This window comes from Kogia breviceps, chromosome 4 (genome assembly GCF_026419965.1).
Source record: "Kogia breviceps isolate mKogBre1 chromosome 4, mKogBre1 haplotype 1, whole genome shotgun sequence".
In the NCBI taxonomy this organism is placed as follows: Eukaryota; Metazoa; Chordata; class Mammalia; order Artiodactyla; family Physeteridae; genus Kogia; species Kogia breviceps.
Genome location: NC_081313.1, coordinates 41,056,360 through 41,083,800, shown reverse-complemented (window position 1 = coordinate 41,083,800; position 27,441 = coordinate 41,056,360). Strand labels below are relative to the sequence as shown.

Genomic DNA, 27,441 nt, shown 5'->3' with positions numbered 1-27,441 from the left:
GCCACCACTGGTATTTGGCTTATCAGGTCAGATCTTTGACCAAATGGACAATAAAATAAATCCAGACCCTGAGTTATCTTGAACTCTGTGCACTGTGAGAAGAGTCCTGATAGGTGGTCACAAAGTCAGTTTTTAGGAAAACACTTTTCTAAGTGAAATATCTAATAACCACAATCATGGTGATAACAATACCTATTGATTACTGAACACTGTTCTGAGCATTTGATACATAGTCCCTCATTTACTGCTCCCAACAATCCTATGAGATGATCCTTGCTTTCTAGATTAGGAAACAGGTGTTGGTGAAGTAACTTCTCCAGATCACAGTAAGGTTGGATCTCAGGCTTGTCTGATCATGCACTTAATCAAAGCCATGTACTGAGTCACCGAGAAGCTCATTCTACCACGCGGTGGACGCTGTGTCAGACACTAAGTTTCCAAAATTAAATCAGACGTGGAGCCTGCATTGAAGTGCTCCAAGTCCAAGTGGGGGATGAAGGACTGTAGATCACCTTTACTTGACAGAATGATGAGTGTTAGGACAGTGGAACAGAAAAGGTGTTAAGGGAGTTTGAAGAAGGTCATCTCAATCAGACTGAGGGCCACAGAATTCTTCCTGGAAGAAATGATCATTGAGCTGAATTTTGAAGGATGACTAGGTGCCAGCCAGAGGGAGTTAGTGGAGAATGATGTATAGGCAGAGGGTCAGCCCCTTTGATGACATGGATCATGAAGGAGACTGGATCAGGAACTGCACATCAGTCTGTATGGTTGGCATGAGGGCCATGTATGTGGTGGGAAAATAAAAACAAATTATTATACAGATATTATAATTATAAATATATATATTATAATTATAAACTTTAAATAATTATATTTTAATTTCACATGTTGAACCCTGGTTTGGGTGCTTTATAAACATTATCTTATGTAATCCCTCTAACAACCATGAGAGGCCAGAAATGAAGGCAAAGGCCAGATCATAAAGAGCCTATCTGCTTAGATAAGAAGTTTGGTCATTTTCCTGACAGCTATGGGTAGCCATGGAAAGATTTTAAATCATGGGAATGACTTGATGTGTTTTAGGGAGATTATTATTAGCATTTTGGAGACTGAATTGGAGTCGGGTAAGACCTGAAGTAAGGACACCAGTTAGGACAGACAGTGTGTTTTCCAGTAGACAGTGGTGACACGCTGTCAGAGACTTGAGGAATGGGGAGATGGTAGAGACCAAATGGGTGGATTTAGGGGAATTGGTGACTGAGAGGCTATGTGGGGCTGAGCTCCATCTCCATGGAACCTGAAGATTGTTAAGTGAAGGAATGCTCTGTGCTCCAAAAATATGGAATTAGGATTTTCACTGTTAGGGTCTACAAGGAAAACAACTTTAGTTTGATTTGTTTTTTTCTCGACCGTTCCAAAGCTCCCCATCTCCAGTTCCAACAAGCACCAAGAGCAGAGAGAATCTGCTTTGCTGGGATCTTTCCTGGGAGATTTTAGATGATCCATCCACTGGAAGATCTACCTAGGGAGTCTAGCTCTTTTTAAATGTTTCCATTCCCTGATTTTTCCTAAGTGTACAAAGTATAGAAAAATGCCATTGTTAAGGAATAGTAAAAGTGTTTGAGTATTTTTATGCCCAACTTTCCGTTTAGAAACATTCTATTCAGAAAGTGACAAAAAAAGAGGTTCAATACAAAATGTATTAATCTCTTTCACGTTCAACTAAATTTGTATTTCTTTGCTCTTTAGGGAAAAAAATAATAAATGGCCTAAAACTGACCCAGGTGAAGCCCTGATTTGGATACGTTTATGAGTATTCATTTATCTCAGTTCTCATTACAGACAGTCATGCCTGGGGAATTTACTGCTAGTGTTACTGGATAATTCTCTCATTATAAAAACTAGATATTCCATCTAGTCATTATAAGAGAAAAATTACATCTTAAAAATAAGAAAGACAATTTATTTTCTACTTAGCTTCCTCTTTGAGTTTCTTCATTTTTATTAAAAAAAAAAAACAAAAAAACCAAAACCTTATCCCCCTGATCTATTTCCAATATGAGAAGACCTGAAATTTTGGATTGCTAGAATATAGGAGAATCTCGAATTAGAGTCTCTTTAAATCTAATCATCAGATACGTGCCTTAACTTTTAAAACCCCACTTGTGGCTCATCTGGAAATACACGTACCAGGACTCATGAATGCCACTGATCAGGATGACTGGTGCACAGACTGGGAGCCACGTGGGCCCCTGGTCTGGTTCAGCGCCGCGGCACTCTCTTCCATTCAAAGTCTCAAATGTCTGCCCCTCTGCAAAGCCGTGAGGCCAATGTCTGTAGCTGCTAAGCATGAAATCCCCTGCTTCTGTTTGTTTCTTTTGTTGCCACGAGTTAATAGGGACAGAGACAGGAGACAGCCCAGAACAAAGCAGAAATAATGGAGTATTTCACCCCAAAAAGGAATGTGGATTGAGAAATACAAAGGGTAAGGCAAAGACAGACTTAGTGTCCTGAGGCAGTGTGATGTATTGGCCAGAAGCCTCAGCCCTGGGACAATCTGTGAGCTCAGAGCAGCCCACATGGCCGAAAGGTTTGACCCATCTTCTGTAAAAACAATTTATTGTTTTTCCCACTAGGGTCTTAAAGGGCCACAGGATTTTTCACCTCAAAAAGTGGATTGCTCTTGTAACCTGGGGAGGAGTCGTCTGCTGGGATCCGCCTGGTGATCAAGGGCCTCTTCGCAGTACACTATTGCCCTGCTGATTATTTCTGTAGCTGAGGTGCCATTTGGAATTTATATTCTTTTCACTTCTTTGCAAGACCTACTAAATAATCCAAGACATCAGAGCATTTTTGAAGTTCATTTTTCTTCCTGCAGATGCAAAGAAAGGATTAGCTAAAAGCTTGCATGTTCATATAGACCATCTCTTTGACATGGATTTCCACACAGCCTAGTTTATTTATGTATTTTCTCCCATACTCTTCCCCAACACATATTATTTTGTTTAGTATTTGCTTGTTTTATTTACTTTATTGAGGTACAATTTACATGCACACATTTTAAAGGGGGAAAAGTTGAGGACTGTTCCCTTAGAGGTTTTTTTTCCTCCCCTTATTTGCCATGTTCAGAATCAGAAATCTGTGCAGCTAGCTTCTCTTCATAGACAAGCTTTGTCCTCTCCAGAGGACAAAAAAGGGTTAAATGGAAGAAGCAAACAGCGGGAAAGAGAAGCCAGCAGCCCTTCAGTATCCCCTTGTCTTCCAGCCCAGCCAGCCCCCCTCCTCCTTCCCTGCTCCCTAAGTCCACCCCAAAGGAACCCAGTTCCTCTAACTGTCCAGGGAGAAAGATGCAGGTTGTCTGCCCGGAATGAAAGGCCATGAGCCGGACAGTGCAGGGAAGGAAGCAGTACTGAGACTTGCATCTTCCCCTTCCTCTGCCAGGCATCTGTCCAGTTACACAGGCAGCCTTGTTAAAGCCCCCCTTCACTCCCTCGAGACAACACCCCGCTTCTGAGGCTCTGAGCCCTGACCCCAGACGTGGCTGTACCAAGGCCAAGAGGACATGAGTGAGAGCTCTGGAGCCAAATAGCCCAGGTTGGAGCCCCAGCTCTGGCCCTTACTCTGTACCTTACAAACTCTGGCATATTTTCGTATCTGTACGTTGCCCCTCTACGAAGAGTGCCCCGAACGTCGCCTCTACATGACACACTCTCAGATGTTAGAGGCTTTTCATTCCCATCACTCAGAAAATTGCTCTGGAGCCAGACTGCCAGCGTTCAAATCCTGGTTCCACTTAACAAGTTTAACTTCCTTGGGCCTCAATTTCCCAGTCTTAAAATGGGAAGTGCAAAGTATCGATGCTTTTCTCATTGGGTTGTTCTTACAAGTGAATTAACACACACAAATCATTTATATCTTGTGTTTAATAGTACTGACCGTCTTGGGGTTTGTTTTTGCGTTATTAGGACACAATTCTTCCTCGTGTCTTTTCCAGAGCTTAAGCAGCTCTTACAAGCCCTATAAACATGTTTGGTTGTAGTTTCAAAAGGCAGACCCATATTTGACTATTATAGGCTTGGAAAATATTTTAAATCTTGTAGTTTTGGATATTAATATGCTTCTTAATGTTTTATTCAGTGAACATGTTTAGTGTTAGAAAACATTCTAGAAATTGACTTCCTTTTGTCATTGTGAGAGTTGGTAAGGTTCAGAATATATAGGTGCCTACTTTTGGTTTTGAAACCAAACCACCTAAGAAATATATATCCACTTCAAGTCATGGGTGACTTCTCTTGCTTTTAGGTACCAACTAACTGATTTTTTTGTTAATCTGACAAGTATTTATTGAGCACACTGCCAGGCCTCACCTGAGGACTCCAGGGAAAGACCTGGTCATCCGCCATAGGAAAACTCCGGTTTTTGTTTGCAAGACCTGTATTTAAATAAGGAAGAGGTAGTATGGGACTCGGGCAGTGACTGTATAGCTGTGGGAAGCCCTGACACTGACTGAAGAAAATTTTCCAGCAACTCTACAGAGCCTCAATCAAATTGAAATCATGCACAGAATAAAATCATGTATTCATGATGAAAAACAGAGCATCAATTGAAACAAATGCCATGTCCCCAAAGGCTAGGGATTTAGCGAGACGGAATGGTAGGAGATGCGGGCAATGCAGGGGCCAGTGCCAGAGGGGGAAGATTTCGAGCAGGACTCTGTCTAGAATGGTGACTTGTATGACAGCTTTGCTCCTCTGCTTTGGTGCCTGGCCACCCTTGGTAGCTGGAAAATGAAACTTTTTGAACCAACAGTCAGACCAAGGATGAATATGTCTTTGGGTCGGTGTGCATAATTCTGTCATCTAATGATTCTTACAGTCAGTGAAAAATACACGTGGCATAATACTCACTGCAGTGCTAGAAGAGTGTTAAAGGACCAAAGAGTGGAAGAAAGGAATAGTTCTCGCCGGGGGAATGGGAGACTTTCCGGAGGAGGTGCCATCTGAGCAGAACTTTGAATGGGAATTTGCCAAGTAGAAAAGAGAAGGGAGAGCCTTTCCTTTTGAGTGCACAGGACCCGGGTGGCACAGAAACACGAAGTGCTCAGACTGTTTGAGGGACTAGAGGGTGATCTGGAGGGTGGCTGGCATCATTAAAGGGGAGATGTAGAGGGAAGTGCGATATACAGTCAAGTGCTTCATTAGTGCTTTACAGCATCAGTTTGTTGAGTGGTTATTCACTGAGTCCTGCTGTGTACAGTGCCCGACAGACCTACCGATGTCTGACGCTGTCCCCAACAGAAATGGGGGCATTTTAAGATAATCTTGCTGCCTTGGTGCTAGACCACCAGACTGAAATATGTGCAATTTAATCTTTTGCTTATTTTTTTTTCCTGATACATGTGATCATCCTCCTTCATGCAAATATTCCTAAGGTTTTGCTTGGGCTTTTTGGCTAATCCACCTTTCAGCTAAGGGTTATACAATTTGTCCAAAGTCTACGACACGGAGTTACTACTGGTGATTCTGGTCTTGGCCCTCTCTCAAGACAGTGACACACTGTTTCCTCACATACAGTGTTTGTAGAAGCTTGTGGATGCACGCTGGTGGGTAACATCCTGCGTCCTGACATAAGAGAGAGACACTGGGTTCTTTTGGAAAGGGACAAATCATAACAGACCCTATGTGAAAAGACCTGTGAACTAAAGCAATCTAGGCAACAAAGGCTGTGACCTTGGTTGTCTGACGCCATCCTCCCCTGCCCCCCACCCCCATAGTTACCCTGTTCTCTACTGCCTGCTGCAAGTGAAGGTTAAGGGTTGTGTGTCTTTAGTGTCTTGGGTTGGACTGGGATGGGTTGGAGCATGTGCTGACTGCTTTGGGCTGATGGGAGGGAAGTACCACAGTCTGGGCTGTATGGTGGGCTGCCAGGCCCTCGCCCAAGAAAGCTAACAATCACCTAAGATGCCTTAGGAAGATGAGCACTTATTTACCTGTAGGGTATGCTTCTCATAGCATAATGCACTGAACTGATGCCTCATAATGTCCTCCTAAAGAAATGAAGTGGCTGATAGTATTAAAACGTTACTGGTTAATCATGGGGAGACCGAAGCCGCCGAGGTTTATGGGCCTGCACGGAGTCATACAATGCCTCAGTGTCTGGCCTGGGAATGAAGCCTGAGTTTGCCGCTTGCTGTCAGGACGGCCGACGGCATTGTGTTTAGCATTGTACACCAGTGAAAGGGGCTTACCCTTAACAATGCATGAGCTGCTGTAGGAGACAGACACAATGAACTTTGGTACAGTATAGTCTAGAGGCCAAAATGAGTAATTTTAAGTAAATTGACTATGAGATCCAAAGCTTCATTAAGCTTTAAAACGAAAACCAAGTGAAAACTCTGTACAGTTTTTAGGAACTGACTCCAAAAACATGAACATTCTTCCCCCATTTGAAGTAGCATAGTTTTAAGAGTCTTATTTTGTGGCTTGAATCTGACACTACCCCCTGTTAACCATAAGATTTATTTATTTCAAATAAATACTCCAAGAGTCTGTGACTTATTTCAAAGATGCTGCCTTAGAATAATTGTCAGTCTAACCTTTATGCTTTTTATGTTCCAAAATGTCTCATTCTTATAGACTGTGGTTTGCGGCGGGGGGCGGGGGGTGGGAGCTCCTGTTTTAATTCGGATTTGGTTTAGTTTGGGTTTTTTCAGAACAGTTGAAATATAGAGCCTGAAATTCCGGAAAGAGACTGGGGGAGAAGGGGAGATGTCATGTTACGTGCCTTTACCATCTGCATGATTGGAACTCTGGGGTAGAGATGGCGTCACTGGGGGGAACAGAGAGAGAGGAGATAAGAGGCGAGAGTGGAATAGAACGTCACTGCTAAATTGCCTTTTATGTCAGACATGTTGTGGGTGACCTAGAATAAATGAGCAGGTGATATAGATATTATTGGGCTTGGCTGCAAACTTTTTATACTCTGGAGTTTTAAAAAAAAACATGAAAATGACATTCTGGAACTTTTGGCCAAAATATGTTGAGTAATATTGCCATATGAATGATTGAAACTGGGCAATATATAGCAATCAGTCACCTGCAATTTCATCTTGTATTTAAGATTGATGATAGTTTGGGCCAGGGTAGTTGAATGGGTCTCTTGCCAGGAGCTAGCTCAAGGGAGTTCTGGCAGAGGAGCTGAGCGTGAGTGGCGGTGTCCAGAGCAGGAATAGGGTCTCTCCCCTCTTCCCCCAACAAAGATCACAATAGCCCAGTAAGAGAAACCACTGTGTGGCTGGTGCTGTTGTCATAGTTGAACCCAGCAGAGCTCTTCTTAGTGAATAGCTGCTAGCTAGTCTTTGAGGGAATACATACATACATACATCTGTCTCTCAGGAAAACTCTCATCATGAGTCCAGGAGACTTGTTTCTTTTATGGGTAAGAAAATGTTTGCAAAAAGTCAGACATTATCAGCCAGCCTTCATATGAATCTGGGATGAGATGTATTGGCATCTAGAATGCTTTTTATTGCATAGTCATTAATCTTGTAGGAGAGGCAAAATGGAGCTCAAGTAAGGCCAGAGAAGAGTCACTAATATGATGGAGGAGTGGGAGGGGTTGCTATATGAAGGCAGACTGAAATAATTAGGACTCCTCAGGCTCTAAACAACGGAGAAGAAATATGATTAGAGTTTAATAAATCCATGAAGAATATGGATTAGATAATCATAGAATTTACCAGAAGTAGGCAGAGCCCCTTAAAAGCTGAGGAAAAGTGAATTTAGGACAAAAAGAAGGTCTTTCATACCAAGAAAGTAGGTCGTGCACATCAAAACCACTCTTTTGGGAACGGGGCTAAAACTTCTGGCATTGAAGAGAAGTGAAAAAGTCAAGCGAAAGTTTCTCTTTTTTTAACACTATTTTCTTGAAGCATGGGGGACCCTGAGAGAGCATAGATCAAGCTTCCTACTAGCCTTTACATTTTCTTTTCTCTTTTCTTAGGCGAAATTTAAATGTCATTCATTCGTCATTCAACAGTTATTCACTGAGGGTGGCTTCTATGCCATGTTCTCTGCTAAGCACTGTGGATACTAGGATGAAGATGGACAGATATGGTTCCCACAGTCTGGTGATGAATGAGAAACTGTAATAGTCTGTGTGCTGAATTCACAAAAGTGCTGTGAGAGCTTGACATGAATTGCTAATGTACTCTTAGCATCAGAGCAGGCGGCCCTGAGGAAGGGATGCTCTAACTGGGACCCGAAAGCCAATGAAGCTTTCACTATGCCAAGAGTTGGGGGAAAGAGGGGGCAGCATATGTTGAATGCCTTGAGGTGCCAGAGGGTCAGCGTGACTGAAGGTAGGAGGGTGACAGGGAGAGTAAGAGGAGAATCATGGAGGTGAGGCTGGAGGGGTGGGTGGAGGAGACCATGGAAGGCCTTGTAGACCACGATGATCATAATGGAGGCCGTGTGGAGAATAGAGGGGGCAACGGTGAATGTACTGGGACCCATTGGAGGATGTTGATGTTGTCCAGGCAGCGGTGACCTGGGCTGGAGAGAGGCAGACAGATTCTAGACCTGTTTCAGGGGTCGTATGGACTGGACTTGTCAATTGACTAACGTGGATATGAGAAGTGAGGTGAGAAATAAGCTGGATTTATGAGAGTACGACAGCCAGTTAGGCCTCACATTTCATCTGAGTAAGAAGAATTAGCACAGACATTTTATAGGTCTCTCCTCCCATGATCTCCAAAGGACCTAGAAGTCAATAGGTCTGCCTCCCTTTTACCTCTCTGTCTCCCTCTTCCTCTGTTGAATCTTTCAGGTCCTAAATGCTTCAGACTCTACAAGCTGGCACATCGATGGCCCCTAATAAGTGGATGTCAAATAAGTAGAAAGAGCAAAAAGTGCATGAATGGCTTCCAGCCTCCCAAATCCCCTTGTCTTTAACCCTTGCAGAGCAAACAGCAGTTCATAGTACCCTGAGGTCAGTTGACCTGAAGCAAGATTTAGCAAGGGTCAAGATAGCAGTGATATACACAGGAATCCTATTTAATGATTTTTTAAAGCATTTTATTTTGAAATAATATCAAAGCACTGTAAGACTAGTACACGGAACTTTCCTGTAGACTCTATTGAGGTTCCCCAGTCATTAACATTCAACCATGATTGCTCTATCACATTCCTTACCATCTGGGTATGGAGATGGTGATGGAGATAGAGATTTAGAAATGTTCTTAGCCAGTTAATTGCAGATGTCAAGACTCTTCATCTCTAAGTACTTTAGTATGTGTTTTCTCAGGACAATGATATTCCTTATGTAACCACAGTCCGCTGATTAAATTCAGAAAATTTAACCTTAAGTGATACTGTCATTGCAGGCTCTAATATTCAGTCTCTATTCAGCTGTCACCTGTTGTCCCGACACTGTCGTTTCTGGTGTTTTTTCCCCCCGCCCAGTCCAGGATCCAATCCAGGAGGCATGGCATTCATTATGTCTCTTTAGTCTTCTTTAACCTGGAACAGCTCCTCAGTCTTTCTTTGACACTTTAGAGAAGAGCAGGCTGCTTGTCCTGCAGAATGCTCCTCGAGGTGGTGTCGTCTGAGCACGAGGAATCGTGCTTGGATGCAGCTGGTGCATTTTTGGCAGAAAAGCTGCACCATGACGTGTCACCCCTCACGGTGCCCCCGTCTCAGCAGGAGGGGAGCCGGCAAGTCCGAGTGGGTCTCATCCTAGGAAGTTAACTTGGATTGCTTAGTCAAGGCGGTGTCCTCCTGGTCTCTTACTCTAAAGGTCCCTTTCCTCCTTAGGGTCAATAGGTTATTACCTCTCAGTACATAGTCATTCGAAATGTGACTAAGCTTTGTGCCTGCAGTCATGCTTAAAAGAGCTGCATTTCCCCTCTCTCGGCAGTGTTTTAGAGCGCTCTGCTGCAAGGGACCACCACCTGCACGCCCAGAGTATGACCTGGTCTGCATAGGCCTCACGGGCTCTGGCAAGACCAGCCTGCTGTCCAAGCTCTGCAGTGAAAGCCCCAACAGTGTGGTGTCGACCACAGGTGGGTACAGCGCCGGCCCCTCGCCCTTTGCTTCCTCACCCCTGGGATGCTCTCATTTCCTGTGCTGTTGGTGGGATCCCCTCATTTCACTGAAATGCTTCAGTCAGTTTTTTATTTATTTTTCGATACTCTATTTTTCAAACTATATTTAAGGGGGGCTTTAATAGCATCAAATTGCTGCACCCTTCATCCCTCTAGTTGGTCATTTCAGTGCCACGGAATAAATCAAGCCAGGAGAATGTTGATCGAAACTAACCTTGCAACCTGTATTTCTAGTACTGTGACAGATGGGTTCATCTCAGGCCCATTGAGTGTCCTCCTCCCTTGAAGTGTCACTCTAGCCTACCCGTGTTGGTCACACGCTCCCTACACGGTACAAGTGATAGTCTGAATCTTCCTCCCTGGAAGGTGGTGAGCACAGGAACTGTTGATCAAGTTTACCATGTTGTTCCCTGAGGTGGCCAAGAAAAGTCAGTCTAGGCGGTGGTTCTCAATCATGGCAGATTTTGCTCTCCAGGGGACATTTGGCAATGTCTGGAAGACATTTTGGTTCTTACAGCCTGGGGAGGGTGCTACTGACGTCTTTTGAGTAGGGGCCAGGGGTACTGCTAAACAGCCTACAGTGCACAGGATGGGCCCCCTCCATAAGGAATTATCTGACCCAAAATATCAAAGTGCTACCAAGAACTTTTCTCACTCCCCAAAAGTGTCCTCTTTTTCCTCTGAAAATGAAGCAGGAAAGACAAGTGTTAACTAGAGAAAATTATGGGAGGTGAAAGCCAGAGCTGCTGTGGGAGAACTGACAGGGAAGGAGTGGGCTGAGACATTGTCGGGGAAACTTGAAAAGATTGTTCATTCAGACAGCTTTCTTTTTTGAACACCTACCATGTGTTAGGTCCAGTGTTAGGAACTGGGGATAAGCAGTGATCCCAGCACTCCAGGAGACTCAGGCTCTGGGTCACGCAGACCTGAAGCTTGTGTCCAGAAATACACAGAGGAGGAGGAGCAATCAGTTTTGCTTGGACTGGGGGAAGGGGAGGATGATACATGATGGAGTTTTCTACATTGGGTCTTGAGGACAAGCAGGCCTGGCAGACAAGCAGGAATAAGAGAGTGAGGTGGGAGAAGAAAGAAGATTTGGGGACAGAGGAGAAGCTTGTGTGAAGGCAGACAGGCCTGAAACAGGTTGCTACCTCCTGGGAACCACATTTCCGAGTGGCTGCGACACATGGTTAGTAGAATGCCACGAGTTGAGTCACAGGAGATAGGCAGTGGCCAAATCTTGGCAAACCTTTTATACCACACTCAGGAATTTGAGCTTTGTAGATAGCACAGAGACATCTGCACATATTTTAAGCAAAGAGAAACTATGTGATAAAATATCCATTTGAGAAAGATCACGCTAGCCGTGATGCTGAGGCTGAACTGTGGAAAGCTCCATTAGCCATTAACTAAGACAGTGATGGGAGGGAGGGAGGGGGAGAAGGGAGGGAATAGATAGGATACTTATTGCAGGGCTAGTATAGATAGAGCTTGCTGGCCGTTTGGGTTTGGAGGATGAGGGAGAGAGAGAAGCCAAGGGTGACTCAGGTCCTGGCTTAGGTGAAGGGTATATGATGGAACCATTGACTAGGATTTCCTGTAAGTAGGAAAAATATTGATGACCAAGAGCCTTACCTCATATCAGGCCAGGTTTTGCCACCTAATAAGTTAGGGGAAGAGTACAGGCTTTGAAAGCTTTTCAGAGTTTAGAATTGTAGATAAGAAACTGCAGACCTGGGCTTCCCTGGTGGCGCAGTGGTTGAGAATCCGCCTGCCGACGCAGGGGACACGGGTTCGTGCCCCGGTCCAGGAGGATCCCACATGCCGTGGAGCGGCTGGGCCTGTGAGCCATGGCCGCTGGGCGTGCGTCTGGAGCCTGTGTTCTGCAGTGGGAGAGGCCACAACACTGAGAGGCCTGTGTACCACAAAAAAAAAAAAAAAAAGAAAGAAAGAAACTGTGGACCTGTGAAGAAACAGAGACATAGCTTGATTAAAGGATGAGGAAAAGCGTGAGGGGTTCATGATGGCTGGTGAGGCCACAGGGAGGATGAACAGAGCTCAGGTGTGGCCTCTTGCAGGAAGCCATTTCTAACTACCTTCCTTTCCCCCACATGGAACTGCTAACTCCCTGCTCTCCCACTGTGAAGTGTCTATCTCTCTACCATTTAGTGCCTGCAACACTGCTGTTGACACATTTGTCTCCCCAGGCTAAGGGGCAGATAGAGCATCTTATTTAGCTTGTGCATCCAGATCCTGGCACACGGTTTGGGCATAGCTAAGATGCTTGTTGAGTGAATAAGCCTGCAATAGTAAATTGAATCCATATGTTTTTACATAAAATATTGTACCTCTCTGAACCTCATAACTGCTTTTTATGACAGGTAAGATTCTTTTTCCATATTCTGTCTTTAAATCATTTGAGGCTCAAAGGTATGGTGATATGGCTGTTTTCACACAGCTAATGACAGGTAGGATGCCGGTGCAGGTCTTCAAATGAAGGTTAGTGGTACCCAAGCCTTAGAATTTCTGATGAGAGTATTATTTGCTGGTTGTCTGTAAAACTGTGGACGTCTTCTGAGGAATGTGTTATGTAATATGCAAACTTTATTAACTTAACAATTCTTTTAAAGCAAAATAACTTCCTTCAAAATATGTATGAGTAATACAAGTATACCGTTCTTCACTTATCAGAGGTATAAATGAGAAGCACTGTTGCTAGAAGCACAGTTTTGAATTACAATGTACAAAATTATCTGTAAATAATTTTATAATTTATTATTTGTGAATTTCAATACAATATGTTCTATATTTGCTTTTATTCAATTTTTTAATAATATGTTTTCCTCTTACTGGAACCAGTTGTAACATTGTGTGCTAACTGATTTTCTGATGAATTAGTAAGTTGGCTGACATTTTGGATATCAAGCTTCTATGAGTTGTCATTGTCCTGAACCAGGCACAGTGCCTTTTTGGAGACCTGTTTGGAGGTCTCAGCTATCAAGAAGTTTACACCTGGGGTAGGATTACAATGATAAACAGTTTAAATTTATTGAATGTTTAATATATGCCAAGAGCGAAGACAGAACAAGTGCTATACTTGATGGCATAAATATGAAAGTTAAAAGAGTAATCATTTCTAATCTGTAGGATCAAAGAAGGCCTCCTTCAAATAGGGCCTCATATGATGGGGAGAATCTAAGGAACGGGGTGAGGAGAGTAAGGATAGAAAGCATAGGGTGTATTTGGAGAACACTTTGTGATCTTACTGGGTTGAAGCCCAATATGTGGAGGTATAGCATGAGTTGTGACCCAAAGCTAGAGACTAGAGAAGCTATTGAGAGAGACCTGTAACATGGAGAGGTGATCCATCAGGGGCTGTGGGGAATGGAGGGTTAGAGGCAGATGTCATTAATCCTATAAAAGTGTCAAAGATATTGGGAAATAGAGAGGAAAGGAAAAGAATCAAATATGACTTCTAGCTGGTGACTGAGTGAAATATAGAAAGTGAGAAGAAGGTGACAGACAGTTTTAAGATACAAGATAATGAGCTTAGTTTTGGACATGCTAATTTTGAGGTGTTGGCAAGACATTCAACAGTGATCCAAATGCCAAAAGACAGGCTGACGAAAGAGAGCTTATAGCAAGAGATCTAGATTTGAGATACAACTGAATTGTTGATTTGCATGAGATTGTTGAGGGATGATGAGCAGAGAGGGAGGAGAAGAGTGCTAAGCACCAACTATATTTCATTCATTCTTTCTGCATTTATTGAATGCCTGTTACGTGATTGCCACTGATTTAGGCGCTAAGGGTGCGTCAGTGAACAAAATAAACAAATATCCTTGCCCTTTGGAGCTTACATTCTAGCATCTGCATTAAACAGGGAATCTAAACCAGGCAGTTCTATATAGTATATATAAGTCAAATGTGAACAATAGATCAAAGGAACCAGAATTAAATAATATAAACAGAAGTCTAAAATCTGAGAGGAGGCCATGGATGTGGTGACCATTAATGACCAATGGTAGACCAGTTTCAGTAGAGCATTGGGGTAGAAACTAACATGGACCATGAGAGGGTGGTGAGCATGCAGAGGGAATGAGGCACAGACTGTACGTTTTACTCCTTGGGCCCCTGGCTAAGATTGCACATAGATTATTACTCTTTTAAGAAGGTAGACAGAAACACAGAAAGCAGTGGTAAAGGAGTTTATTTTTGCAAGGAAAGGTGCCATGTGAGCATGCTAGTGTACAGAGGTGTAAGGGTGGTGATCAGGAAGAAGGAAACACTGAAGATGTTCAATAGAGGGCAGGGAGTGCAAGAATGAGTGAAGACTTCTGATTCTGGTCAAGACAGAGTAACTAGAACTGGCTTACCCTCCCACCTGAAATAACCAAAAGGGGGGAACAAAAAACAGACAAGATACATAAAACAGTTTTTAAGAAAGTAAATATCAAGCAACAAGGGTTAGTCATCCTTGAGAGATGAGAAACAAATGAGATGAGCCCCACAGTTGCCCCAGCCTACTGCCTCAAGACTGTTGCCAGGCCATGGCATAGCTCCAGTGGGAAATGAGGTGGAGCTCAGTGGACTCCCTGCACTGAGGGGATTGAGCTGAGAGCTGAAGAGGCTAGGGCAGCTAGAGTTCCTAGGACACAGTACTGGAGAGGAGAGACTTGTACAGAGAGAGAACCCTAGAGATCTGTAGAGGGTCTCCTTTGAGTATGTGTCATAGTGTTCATTGCATGCGCATGAGGAAACTACTCAAGGCTAGCAAAAGAACCCTCTGAAAAGGGCTAGAGGGAACAGTGCCTGGTGATCACACAGGACTGAGAGTTATGCCTGTTACCACAAGCCAGATTGGAAAGTCACAATTCACGAGGTAGTGGGCCGAGTACTAAGGAAGGTTTTGCCTTAGGAATCAGCTCTAAGCTGAGCACTGCCCTAGACGCATGTAGCAAATCATATTAATAAGACAAAAGGCTCAAACAGTTTCCTAGAAACTTTAGTACACCCCAGAACAAAGCTGTGTAAGATTTACAGAAAACAAAATTATCCAGCACTTAACAAGGTAAAATTCACAATGTCTGACATTTAATAAAAAATTACCAGGCATGCAGAGAGGCAGGAAGACATGATTCATAATGAGAAGAATAATCTGTGAATTGAAACTGACTCATAACTGTCACAAAGATTAGAATTAACAAAAAAGGACATTAAAACTGTTATTATAAAAGTATAGACATGCAAAATATCTTTTAAAAAAACATATAAAAATTTTAGTGGTGAACACTACAATATATGAGATGAAATATATACCAGATAGGATTAATGACAGATTAGACATTGCAGAAAAAAGATTAATGACCTTGAAGGGCATTCCCATTCGGGACTACTCACAGTAGAGAGAGAGGAGAAAATGGAAATTGCAAAGAGCAATAGTGACCTGTGGAACAACTCCAAGTCACCTAATATATGGCAACACCTAACATTTGAATCTATCAAGGTGAGGGGGTGGAGAAAGGGACAGAAAAAAATATTTGAAGAAATGGTGGCTGAAATGTTTTCAAACTTGAAGATAAACAACAAATCCAAGAAGCTCATTGAACCCCAAGCACAAGAGATATGAACAAAACTACACCAAGTCACATCCTAATAAAATTACTAAAGCCAGTGATAAGAGTGTGATGGTTAATTTTATGTGTCAACTTGGCTGGGCCACAGTGCTCAGATATGTAGTCAAACATTGTTCTGGATATTTCTGTGAGTGTGTTTTTATATGAGATTAAGATATAAATCAGCAGCCTTTGAGTAAATTTCTTTATATAATGTGGTTGGGCCTCATCTAACCAGTTGAAGGCTTGAATAGAGCAAAAGACTGACTGCCCCAGAGCAAGAAGGAAATCTGCACTGGGTGGCCTTGGGCCTTGAACTGCAGCATCGGCTCTTCCCTGGGTCTCCAGTCTTCTGACCTACCCTGCAGATTTTGGACTTGCCAGCCTCCATAGTATTATGAATCAATTACTTGAAACATTTTTCTATGTATACACACACATCCTATTGGTTCTGTTTCTCTGGAGAATGCCGAGTAATACAAAAAGGAAATCTTAAAAACAAAGAAAAGATGTTACACAGAAACAAAGATAAGAGTGACATCAGCTTTCTCACTGCAAACAATGCAAGGGAGAAGGCAGTGGAGCGCACCTTTAAAGTACTGAAGGGAAAAATAATTATCAGCCTATATCCAACAGAAGTATCTTTCAAAAAGAAACTCAAAGCCTTTTTCAGACATTAAAAAAGTGAAAGAATTTATTGCTAGCAGACCAAAGTTATAAGAAAATGCTAAAGGAAGTTTTTCAGGCAGGAGAAAAATGATTACAGATGGAAATCTGGATCTATACAAAGCAAAGTAACAGAATGGTGGCTACATGGATAATTATATAAGATTTAGTTCTTATTTAAATCTCTTTATAATTGTTTAAATATAAACAGTATATTGTGGGGTTTATAACATGTAAAAGTAAAATGCATGAGAAGAATAGAATAAAAGTCATAGGGCAAAAAGGGAAGTATACTATTGTTAGGTTCTTATATGTGAAGTAGTTAATAACACTTGAAGGTAGACTATGATAAGTTAAAGATACACTATAAGCCCTAAAGCAACCACTAAAATAACAAAACAAAGTGTGAGAGCCAATAAGGCAACAAATGAGATAAGATGGAACTATAAGAAATAATCAGAAAGAAGGCAGTAGGGCTTCCCTGGTGGCGCAGTGGTTGAGAATCTGCCTGCCGATGCAGGGGATGTGGGTTCTTGCCCCGGTCCAGGAGGATCCCACGTGCCGTGGAGTGGCTGGTCCCATGAGCCATGGCCGCTGAGCCTGCGCGTCCGGAGCCTGTGCTCTGCGGTGGGAGGGGCCACAGCAGTGAGAGGCTTGTGTACTGCAAAAAAAAAAAGTCAGGAAAAAAGGGAACAAGAATATATGGGACAAATAGAAAACAAGTAGCAAGGTGTTAACACTCAAACCTGACCATCAGTCATCAAATTAAATGCAAATGGTCTAGACTCCTTAATTAAGAGACTGAGAATATGATTAGATTAAAAAAACAAGACCCAACTATATGCTGACTTTAAATATAAAGACACAAATAGGTTAAAAGTAAGAAGATGGAAAAAGATATGTTATGCCAATAGGCATAAGAAAGAGTCAAAAGAAAGTTGGAGCAGCTATATTAATATCAGACAAGGTAGACTTTGGAGCAAAGAATAATACAGGAGATAAAGAAATTCATTTCATAATGATGAAAGTGTCTTTGAATCAGAGGACATAACAATGCTAAACATTTATGTATGTAATAACAACTTCAAAAATACACATAGCGGGCTTCCCTGGTGGCGCAGTGGTGGATAGTCTGCCTGCCGATGCAGGGGACACGGGTTCGTGCCCCGGTCCGGGAAGATCCCACATGCTGTGGGGCGGCTGGGCCCGTGAGCCACGGCCGCTGAGCCTGTGCATCCGGAGCCTGTGCTCCGCAACGGGAGAGGCCACAACAGTGAGAGGCCCGATTACCGCAAAAAACAAAAACAACAACAAAAAAACACATAGCAAAAACAAACCCCACAATTGTAATCAGAAATTTCAGTACTCTCAATTATTGATAGAACACGTAGGAAGAAAATAGAGGTAGTAGACTTTAACAGCACTATCAGCCACCTGGACCTGATTAACATGTATAGAACCCTCTACACAACAGCAGCAGAGAACCTTCTCAAGTACATTTGGAACATTTACCAAATAAGACCATATTTGAGGACATAAAACAAGTTTCAATAAATTTAAAAGTATTCAAACCACAGACCACATGGAATTGAATTAGAAATCAAGACCATCTCTGGAAAAGTCCCCAAATATTTGGAAACTAAAGTACTTCTAAATAACCCATGGATCAAATAAGAAATCAAAAGAGAAATTGTAAAGTATTTTATACTGAATGAAAATACAACATGTCAGAATTTGTGGGATGTCTCTAAAGCAGGACTGTGGGGGAAATTCATAGCTCTGAACCCCTGGATTAGGAAAGAAAGCCCCCAAATCAGTGACCTCAGCCTCCACCTTAAGGAAGTAAAAGAGACGGACTGATCAAACCCAAAGTAAGCAAAAGAAAGGAAATAATAAGGATCAAAGTGGAAATCAGTGGAATAGCAAAACAGTAGAGAAAACTCATTAGATCAAAAGCTGGTTCTTTGAGAAGATCAATAAAGCTTAAGAAACTCTAGCCAAACTGATCAGGGAAAAAAAAAATCCAAGATGACACTAATGTATAGTATCAGGAATGAGAGAGGTTACATCAATATAGAGTCTATAGATATTAAAAGGATAATAGAATTTTTTTTTTTTTTTTTTTTTTGGGGGGGTGGTACGCAGGCCTCTCACCGTTGTGGCCTCCCCCGCTGCGGAGCACAGGCCCCGGACGCGCAGGCTCAGCGGCCATGGCTCACGGGCCCAGCCGCTCCGCGGCACGTGGGATCTTCCCGGACCGGGGCACGAACCCGCGTCCCCTGCATCGGCAGGCGGACTCTCAACCACTGCGCCACCAGGGAAGCCCCGATAATAGAATATTATGAACAACTTCATACCAGTAAATTTGACAACTTAAATGGATGAATTACTTGAAAGACAAGTTATCAAAGCTCATTCAAGAAGAAATAGAAAGCCCAGATCTATAGTTATTAAAGAAATTGAAATTATAGTTTAAAAAAAAAAGAACTTGAAGTTTAGTTGGCTTCACTGGTGAATTCTATCAAACATCTGAAAGAAGTAATAATGTCACTGCTACACAATATCTTTCAGAAAATTGAAGGAGGAGGGAAGTCTTTCCAACTCCTTCTATAAGACCAGCAAGTTTAATGTCAAAATCAGATAAAGACATTGCAAAAATACTACATACCATATCCCTCATGAACATAGATACCAAAAATATAAACAAAAATCTAGCAAATCAAATCTTAAAGTAGTATATTTTTAATAAGATAATGTGTCATGACCAAGTAATATTTATCCCAGGAATACAGGGTTGGTTTCATGTTGAAAAATCAGTAAATTTAATCTACAATATTAATAAGCTAAGAAAAGAAAACCATGTGATCATCTCAAGAGATACAAACAAAAAACATTGATTTCTGATTAAAAAAAACTCTCACCAAAATAGGAACAGAGGGAATTTCCTCAACTGTTAAAGGTCATCTATGAAAACCCTATAGCTGTTGTCTTACTTAATGATGAAATACAGAATTTATTCCTGGTCTGATCAGGAATAAGACATGGATGTCTGTTCTCACCACTTCTGTGCAACATTGTAGTAGAGATTCTGGCCAGTGCATCAGGAAAGAAAAAGAAATAAAAGGTTTCCAGATTAGAAAGGAATAAGTAAAACTTTCTTGGTTTGCTGATGACAGTATCATCTATGTAGAAAATTTGATGGGATCTATAACTTTATATCCACAAGTTAGTGATGGCTAATGTGAATTTAGAGCAGATAATTTTGGAGACCTGAAAATTTGGAGGATAGCTTTGATCATTAGTTTGGAGAATGTTGTCTATAAGAGTAGAAGCAGATAGAGTGGTGGACAAATGTGTTGAATTCATTCGGATAGATAAGCAAATGCCCTGAAAGTTGGTAGATGGAAATGCAAAGGTCGACACAGAAACAGATGTCACACCTTTAGCTGGGAAGTTATTAAGAGGTGAGTATGGTAAAGTGGTAAAAGCATTATAAGGAAGCAAAGCTTGTCCTGGCTGGCCCTGATGAGGGAAGGAAAAGCTCTGTTTGCAGTATAAGAAGGAAGGAAAAGCATGTGAGGAAATGTTGGAGGCTAGAGAAGACTTTTCTTAACAAAGGTGAGGTTCCCTGTGATTCATTGAGAGGGCTCTGCAAGGATAAAGGCAGGGCAGAGTTGGGCATGAGGTGCAAAGAGAAGAGAAGGGGTAGATGCTTGTTGGTTGAGTCTGTATGTTTATTGCAGCTAATGAAGGTGGGCAAGAGGTTGGAGAAACTAATTAGTGGTGATGGAGGGGTAGAGGCAGAGGAGAACCAAGCAGGCTGATTTTAGTTATCAGTGGACCCACAAAACCCAGTCCTCACCAGAGTTCCAGATAGACATTGCCGGCCTGTTCAAACTCAACTGCTGGCTCCTTTTTGTTGTGTATGTATGCAGCTGAAGAAGAACAAAGGAGGTAGAAGGAAGGTCCTAAAATAAATGACAAAACCCAATGGCAAGAAAAGGTAACTAGAAGAAATGAGGAGGTCAGAAAGCCACGTGTGCATGTGAACATTCAATGTGAGGACGGGAGAATAGCTGAAGGAGGTCCTACGGAGAATAATGTACAAAGTGAACGAGCAAGGGAGCTAACTATATAAAAGTTTAGAAAGACTGGAAAGCTAAGATTAAGATGACAAATATAAGTAAAAGCAAAGCTGTTGAGAAGTATTTCTATCAGATATTACAGGTAAGAGTTTATGACAGTCCCATTTAGAGAATTCAGTCACATTCACAAGTAGTGTCTAGAATCTAATTGATTGATTAAGCTAAGTCCACAAAGGTATTCAAGAAAAGAATTAATGGCAAACAAATAAATGGAAAGGTTTGGCTTTACCAGAAGTTCAACTTTACTAGAAAATAAATAAGAAAATAATTTTATACCTAAATTTACCAAAACATATGTTGTCCCCTTTTTTTTGAAAGAAGTTATTCATATAAATTAAAGGTTACCAAAATATTTACATCCCTTGGCCTAATAAGCGTGTCACTAAGAATTTACATTAAGTGTGTAACCTTGCAACATTTTGTATAACTAAAATTTTAAAGTAATTTAAATGTCCTATATCAAGCGAGTTTGTTAATTAACTCGTGGTACATCAATTGAAATGATCATATATTGGAAAACACAATCTTCTGTAAAGGCAAATTAAATTTATATTCATTTTGAAAATTAAGCCTTGCAAAACTTTGCTTTTGAATCAAAAATGGGACAAAAAAACGTAAAAAATAACTATGGGCTTTGTTGGTATGGTCGAATTTTGTGTGAAATTTTATTCTCTTAAATTATTTCTCTATTTTATAATGTTTTGGTTATATAAAGCCAATTAAAAATGAAATATTTGTTGGAAGAGTTTGGAACAGTTGAAAAGATACACTGAGAATTAGTTTCTTAAAACGAAAACATGACACAGGAAGAGTATGTCTATCCATTTCAGCAAGGCAAGAATGTCAGCCTTTTCTTCAGAAGTAAAGGGAATCCAAACTTTATTGGAATGTTAACTTCAGCAGTCTTTTATTTTGACATAATTTTTAAAAGATACTTAAATTGTCAAAACTCAAACGGTCAAGAAGTCCTGAAAAGAGCAGGTCTTGCTGATAGAGGAAAAAAATTGAGTCGCTTACACCTTGGTCTAGAAACAAAAGTGAACTTTGTCCAGAGTGAATTCCTTGACTGCATATGCCCAAAGAATTTGTTGATAAAAGGGATTGTTAACCTGTAGATTACACAATATTCACTTTTTTTTTTCTTTTTAAACCAGAGGAGTAGAGTCTAAAGGTTTAGGATAATATATTGTTGTAACAGAGAACAATCTAGAGAAAATTGAACACTTGGAATTGAAAAAGGTTGAAAAATCTCTTCTAGGGATATATATTACTATGTTTGAAAATTTGTCAAGTGACATGCCGGTCAGTTAAAATAGAAAACAATTATGGTAATTTGAAAGAAATACAGAAAAGTTTATGAAAATCACACATTTTAATAACTTTAGTATTAGCTGCATACACGTTAAGAAGAAATAAGTTAGAAAGTCAGATTTGGTATCTGCTAAAGAATTGTGTTTTATAAATGCTGGTAGATTAAATTTCCTTTTATGATGTTGAAATGATATTTAGAAGAATTTCGCTAGACCATTGTCCAAACATCACAAAACTAACGCATAAATCATGTCCTTGGTCCAAGTCAAGGCCACCAGATCTGTGGAATGTCTTTCCCTTTAGCAGTTCTTAGAGTGACCCAGGGATGTCAGAAGCACACACCGAGTACCTGTGTACATGTGTGCAGGCTTGTGTATGTGTTTCAGGGGAAGGGGGGAGGTTGGTCTGTAGGTCCAAGCGAAATAGTCATGTGTTCCACACAATGAATAAAAATAGACTAACCTCCCTCTGAAACCTAATCTTGTTACGATTCCAGTAATGCTTTCCCCGCATAAAAAATTTCAAATCCATCTCCCTTGTATCACAGGCTTTTTTGGATTTAAGGACTAAAAGACAAAAACTGAAAGTCTATGCAAACAATTATTTCCCCAAAGAGTTACTAAGTCGTATATTTATTAAAATTTGTGGGGTTAAATCTTAGGGGAGGTTTCAGTCTTACTAATGTAGCTTAAATAGGCCAGGAAAAAATGACGACGTAACTTAGGCCTCAGCCATCAAACTGTTTGAATGGAGTCGGGAGACCTACCCCTGAGGCCTTCAGCCAAATACTGGAGGCCATTGATGGTTGACTCAGTTGTTACTGTTATTTCCTTCTCCTTGTTTAATATAAATAATGGAATCCTAACATTAGAGGAAACTTTAAAAAGCTAATCTAGTCCACTCATTTTGCAGATTAGGGATTCAAAGTCAAGAAAAAAGTGGCTGGTAAGTCTAAGAGCTGTGACAGGGTCTCTAGGACAGTGCTCTTGTTCCATCAGCTCACTGACTTCCTGCGAAGAGCATCGGAGGATGCTTATTTTTTCGAAGAAGCAACAGAGCGAGCGCACTGTCATGGCTGAGTCAGTTGGACATTTTTCCCTCCCCTCCTGAGTTCTTGGTTTTATTAATAACGTCTTAAAAAAAGTACTCCCTAAACTCATACTATTATAAGGCAATGCAGTATAGACCTGAGAACACAAAAATCAAAATAATTCCTTGTGTTGGATTATTTATAAATAGGAGGGAAAATAATTTGTGGGATTATTAGGTATGTGTGTATTTTTTTCAGTCCGCTCCACCATTATTTAGGTTCAAAATTGGAAATTTTGGATCGTTGGTATGTGGAAGAGGTGCTATAGTGTGGAGCTCTGGTGGACTCAGGTGATGAGACCTGAGTTCAGGTTTTAAATACAGCATTTAGTACTTTTGGCCAGGTACTTAACCCTTCTAGACTTCACTTGCTTCCTGGAACAGTAGTTATTCATTAAGTTAAGGATTGTCGTAACAGCTAAAATACAGTCGTCGCTTGGTATATGAGGGGGACTGGTGACCACCTTCCCCTACAACGGATACCAAAATTTGAGGATGCTCAAGTCCTGTATATAAAAATACAGTATTTGCATGTAACCTACACACATCCTCCCATATGCTTCAAAGCATCTCTAGATTACCAATAATACCTAATACAATGTAAATACAATGTAAATGGCCTGGGCACAGCAAATTCAAGTTTTGCTTCTTGGAATTCTCTGGAAATTTTTTCCCCAAATATTTTCGATCTGTTTGGTTGAATATGTGGATGCAGAACCCTCGGATATGGAGGGCTGACTAAATATAAACCCTTAGCACAGATCTTTAAACAAATATTGAGATCCTATTATGACCAAGCACTGGCATACAAGATACACTGTACACTGTATCTCTATTACAAATCCTTGCAGTCTAGCTGGGGAACAAACATAAAACAAGTAAATAAACTGTTATGTAATTAGAACTGTGAAAGTCATGTAGGAGAAGTGCTGAGTGCCCCCAAGCACACATATCCAAAAAAGTCAACCTATTTCAGGAACACCAGAGAAGGCCTGCCTGACAAAGTGAAGTTCTAATACCACCTGAAGGATAAAGAGTTTGCCAGAAGGGCAAAGAACACACACTTTTAGAGCAGTAGGTTCAAAGGCCCTGAGATGGAAGGAACATGGCTTGTTTTAGGAACTGAAGAATATAAATGAGGGGGAAATGATACAAAATAAGCCTAGGGAAGGAAAGAGGGAACCAGGTCAGGTAGGGCCTTGTTAGGTGTTTCAAACTATACCTTGAGTAGTGAGAAGGTATCAGACCCTTTTAAGTAGGGGAATGATGTAAACAGAAGTGCATTTCAGGAAATCACTCCTGCTAATGTGTGGGGATGATTGAGGAGGCCAATAATAGATGCAGTTTAGTTAGGAGGCTCACCACGTGGTGATGGTGGTGTCTTGACCGAGAGTTGTGCTGTGAGGATGAAGAGAAGTAGGCATTTTTGAGAACTCTTTAGCAGGTGAAATTGAAAGGCTTTGGGGATTGGTTGATTGACTGAGAGGGAAAGAAGTGTTAAGGAGGACCACAAATATTAAGTCTATAGAAGTCCTCAATAAATGTTTTGATTGCTTCTTCAGTAACTCTTATTTTTACCACTGCTTTCATAATATATCTGAACTTGAGGCCACACATGGTATTGATTGGGAGAAAGCATTCAGTGATTATTTGATGACCATTAGTATTATGAATTTTTTTTTTTTTTTTTTTTTGTGGTACGCGGGCCTCTCACTGTTGTGGCCTCTCCCGTTGCGGAGCACAGGCTCCGGACGCGCAGGCTCAGCAGCCATGGCTCACGGGCCCAGCCGCTCCGCGGCAGGTGGGATCTTCCCGGACCGGGGCACGAACCCGTGTCCCCTGCATCAGCAGGCAGACTCTCAACCACTGCGCCACCAGGGAAGCCCAGTATTCTGAATTTTTAGTTTTATTTATTTAAAAACAGAACACTTTATAGCACTGATTACTGTCTGTTTTCATTTACAGCTGAGGAAACTGAGGCACAGAGGAATTAAGTAACTTGCTCAGAGTCAGACAGTTTATAATGGTAGAGCCAGAATGTGAACCCAGACATTCTTACTGTAGAGCCCATGCAATCCAGTGATTTTCACTCCTCAAAGCAACGCTTTGAGAAAGGTATTTTGATGGATTGACCTTTGTAACCCTACTAAATATTAATTTCCCTTCTTGACCTCATCCAACTCAGTATAAAGGAATAAAATACAATTGATCTGATGGTTGCCCTTCTTGATTGCCCTTGTGGTGAACTGAAAATGTGTCTTTACATTTTAAGTCTTTTTAGTCCTTGCAAACAGTTAGAATGACTAAAATAGAAAAATATTGTTTCTCTTCCATGCATAGTGCATTCTCTTATTTTCTGGACTGCTTATCTAGGCTTCATCCTCTGAACATTAATTACCACAGCTATATTGTAAAAATAATACAAACACAACAAAGTGGAAGACTGCATATACCTTTGCAGTATAAATCTAGCCACATATGTTCTGTGTGAAGAGAAAACATTTATGAGTATTCTGCAGGAACATTTATATGCCTATAAATAACATTGCTAGGTTACTTTGCTTACAGTGAACATTGGAGGACATTTTTGTAGTCAATTTATTATGAAGTCTGTGTAAGGATTCAGAATGGGAACTGTCATATAATCTGCCTGTTGGATCAATAAATTTCAAAAGTTGTATTTTGCATATGGGTGTGGTAATTTCCAGAAAGCTATTTCTTCCCTCCGGGTGCCTGCGTATTGTCAGCTTTTAAGAATCAAAGCAGATGAAATATGGCTGATGTGCTCCATAACTATTGCTTTTTCAAAGTTGGGGTTTGTCCCATTTCTCTGGAAAATCCATACTTGGGTTGTCCTGAACCTAACCACTAATAGACTGTTTAGCACTTACATAGTGTTTTCATTTTCAGGATTTCACAATCATTGCCTTTTAATCCATGTAACACCCCTGTGAGGTAGGTAGATACAATCAAGCATCCAAGTCTCCTGTGAGCGAATTTCAGTGCCAGCAGGAGTATTCTGATTGGCACTGAGTTTCCGTAATTTCCCAGAGGCCAGACACCTGGAGAGGCTTTCCTGCAGACCCAGATATATGCCAGTATGTCAGCCACATGAAGCTGCCTCCTACTCCTCCTGCTATTTTACTAAGATTCAGTGACTGCATGCACCGTTAATCATAGTGCTACGCCCACTGTGTCAGTCTGTATTAAACCCACATAGGAAGGGTATGTTTTGGAAGGTTCTCAGAGAGCCCAATGAACATTTACGTTCTGTACAACAAATTTCAACAGTTTACACTTCCATCACTCCAACAAAGGTACTTTTCATTCAGTGATAACATTTATGGCTCCAACTAAATACTTAGATTAATAAATGAGCACCAGCATTTCTGCCTTGAGTCTGTAATATATTCAGGCCGGCAGAAGATATGTGTACCTAATGCTTAAATCATCAACAACATGGCATCCACTGAAATATAACGTTGGCAGTCTTATATTTTGTGCTTATTTGTACCAGGCACTGTGATAAAGATAACACACGCATTATCGCATCCTCATAACAACTTTGTGACATAGATACTATCATTCCCAGTTTACAGACGATGAAAGCCAAGGCTGGTCAGTTGCCCACAGTCATAGAGCTTATTAAAACCTAGTTCTGTCTGACTCAAAAGTCACTTTTTAACCATTACATGGTATTCACTGCCTTAAGTAGAAGGTAATATATAAAATGTTAAAGCTCTGGGACAGTATACAACAGAGGAGTGGTAATAATAGGCTGGAGTATAATAAGGCACATTTTAACGTGTTTTTTAATAAAGTAAAGCAAAACCATGTAAAAGAATTGTTCTTATACACATTGTACCTTTTTACCTTTCTAGGCACACATCATAACTTGCTTCAGTGAAAGTATTTGTGTTTTTCCTTTCACCCTGTTGATAATTTCTTGAAAAGGGAACCATGTCTTCTTTATCTTGTAATTGTACATATCAAATAATGCTTAAAACCTTAAATTGATTGGGTGCTCAGAAATTACTGAATAAATTAACTATTTAAAATTAGTAGAGCTTTTAATTGAAAAAGAAGTACCTGTATATGCAAAGTATTCAAATCAAACAAAAGAATCTCCCTTCTATTTAAGACCTCCAGGTACCCAGTTCTCCCAAGAGTCATTACATGTTCCAGTTTCTTGTGGATCATTTCAGAAATATTTAGCATATATATTTGTGTGTGTGTGTCTGTGTATAGGTAAATGCACACTCACATATGTCACACCTGAATTGATTTACTTAGATAATGATAAGTCCTCAATACAGAGTTAATCATAGTACTATACTCTGAATATACTTTTATAATAGAAGTCATTTATTACATGCATTATAAAATGCATAAATGGGTAATTATGATTGTACTTTTAAGAAAAATTTATGTATGACTTTAACCATGTCCTTGAAAGAAAACGCTAACATAAATACTATGTAATTCAATATAAGGTGGTTATAATTTTGAT

General features: G+C 40.8%; 1 protein-coding gene across 3 annotated transcripts in view; it reads left to right on the top strand.

Annotated features, from left to right (window-relative positions):
- The window catches only part of ARL15 (ADP ribosylation factor like GTPase 15), a 425,781-nt gene that overhangs the window by 137,797 nt on the left and 260,543 nt on the right, over positions 1-27,441 (top strand). For all 3 annotated transcript variants that reach the window (XM_059062870.2, XM_059062869.2, XM_067030971.1), the window contains one exon: positions 9,919-10,063. In XM_059062870.2, the coding sequence (XP_058918853.1) occupies positions 9,919-10,063 (145 nt within the window). The remainder of the gene's footprint in view (positions 1-9,918; positions 10,064-27,441) is intronic.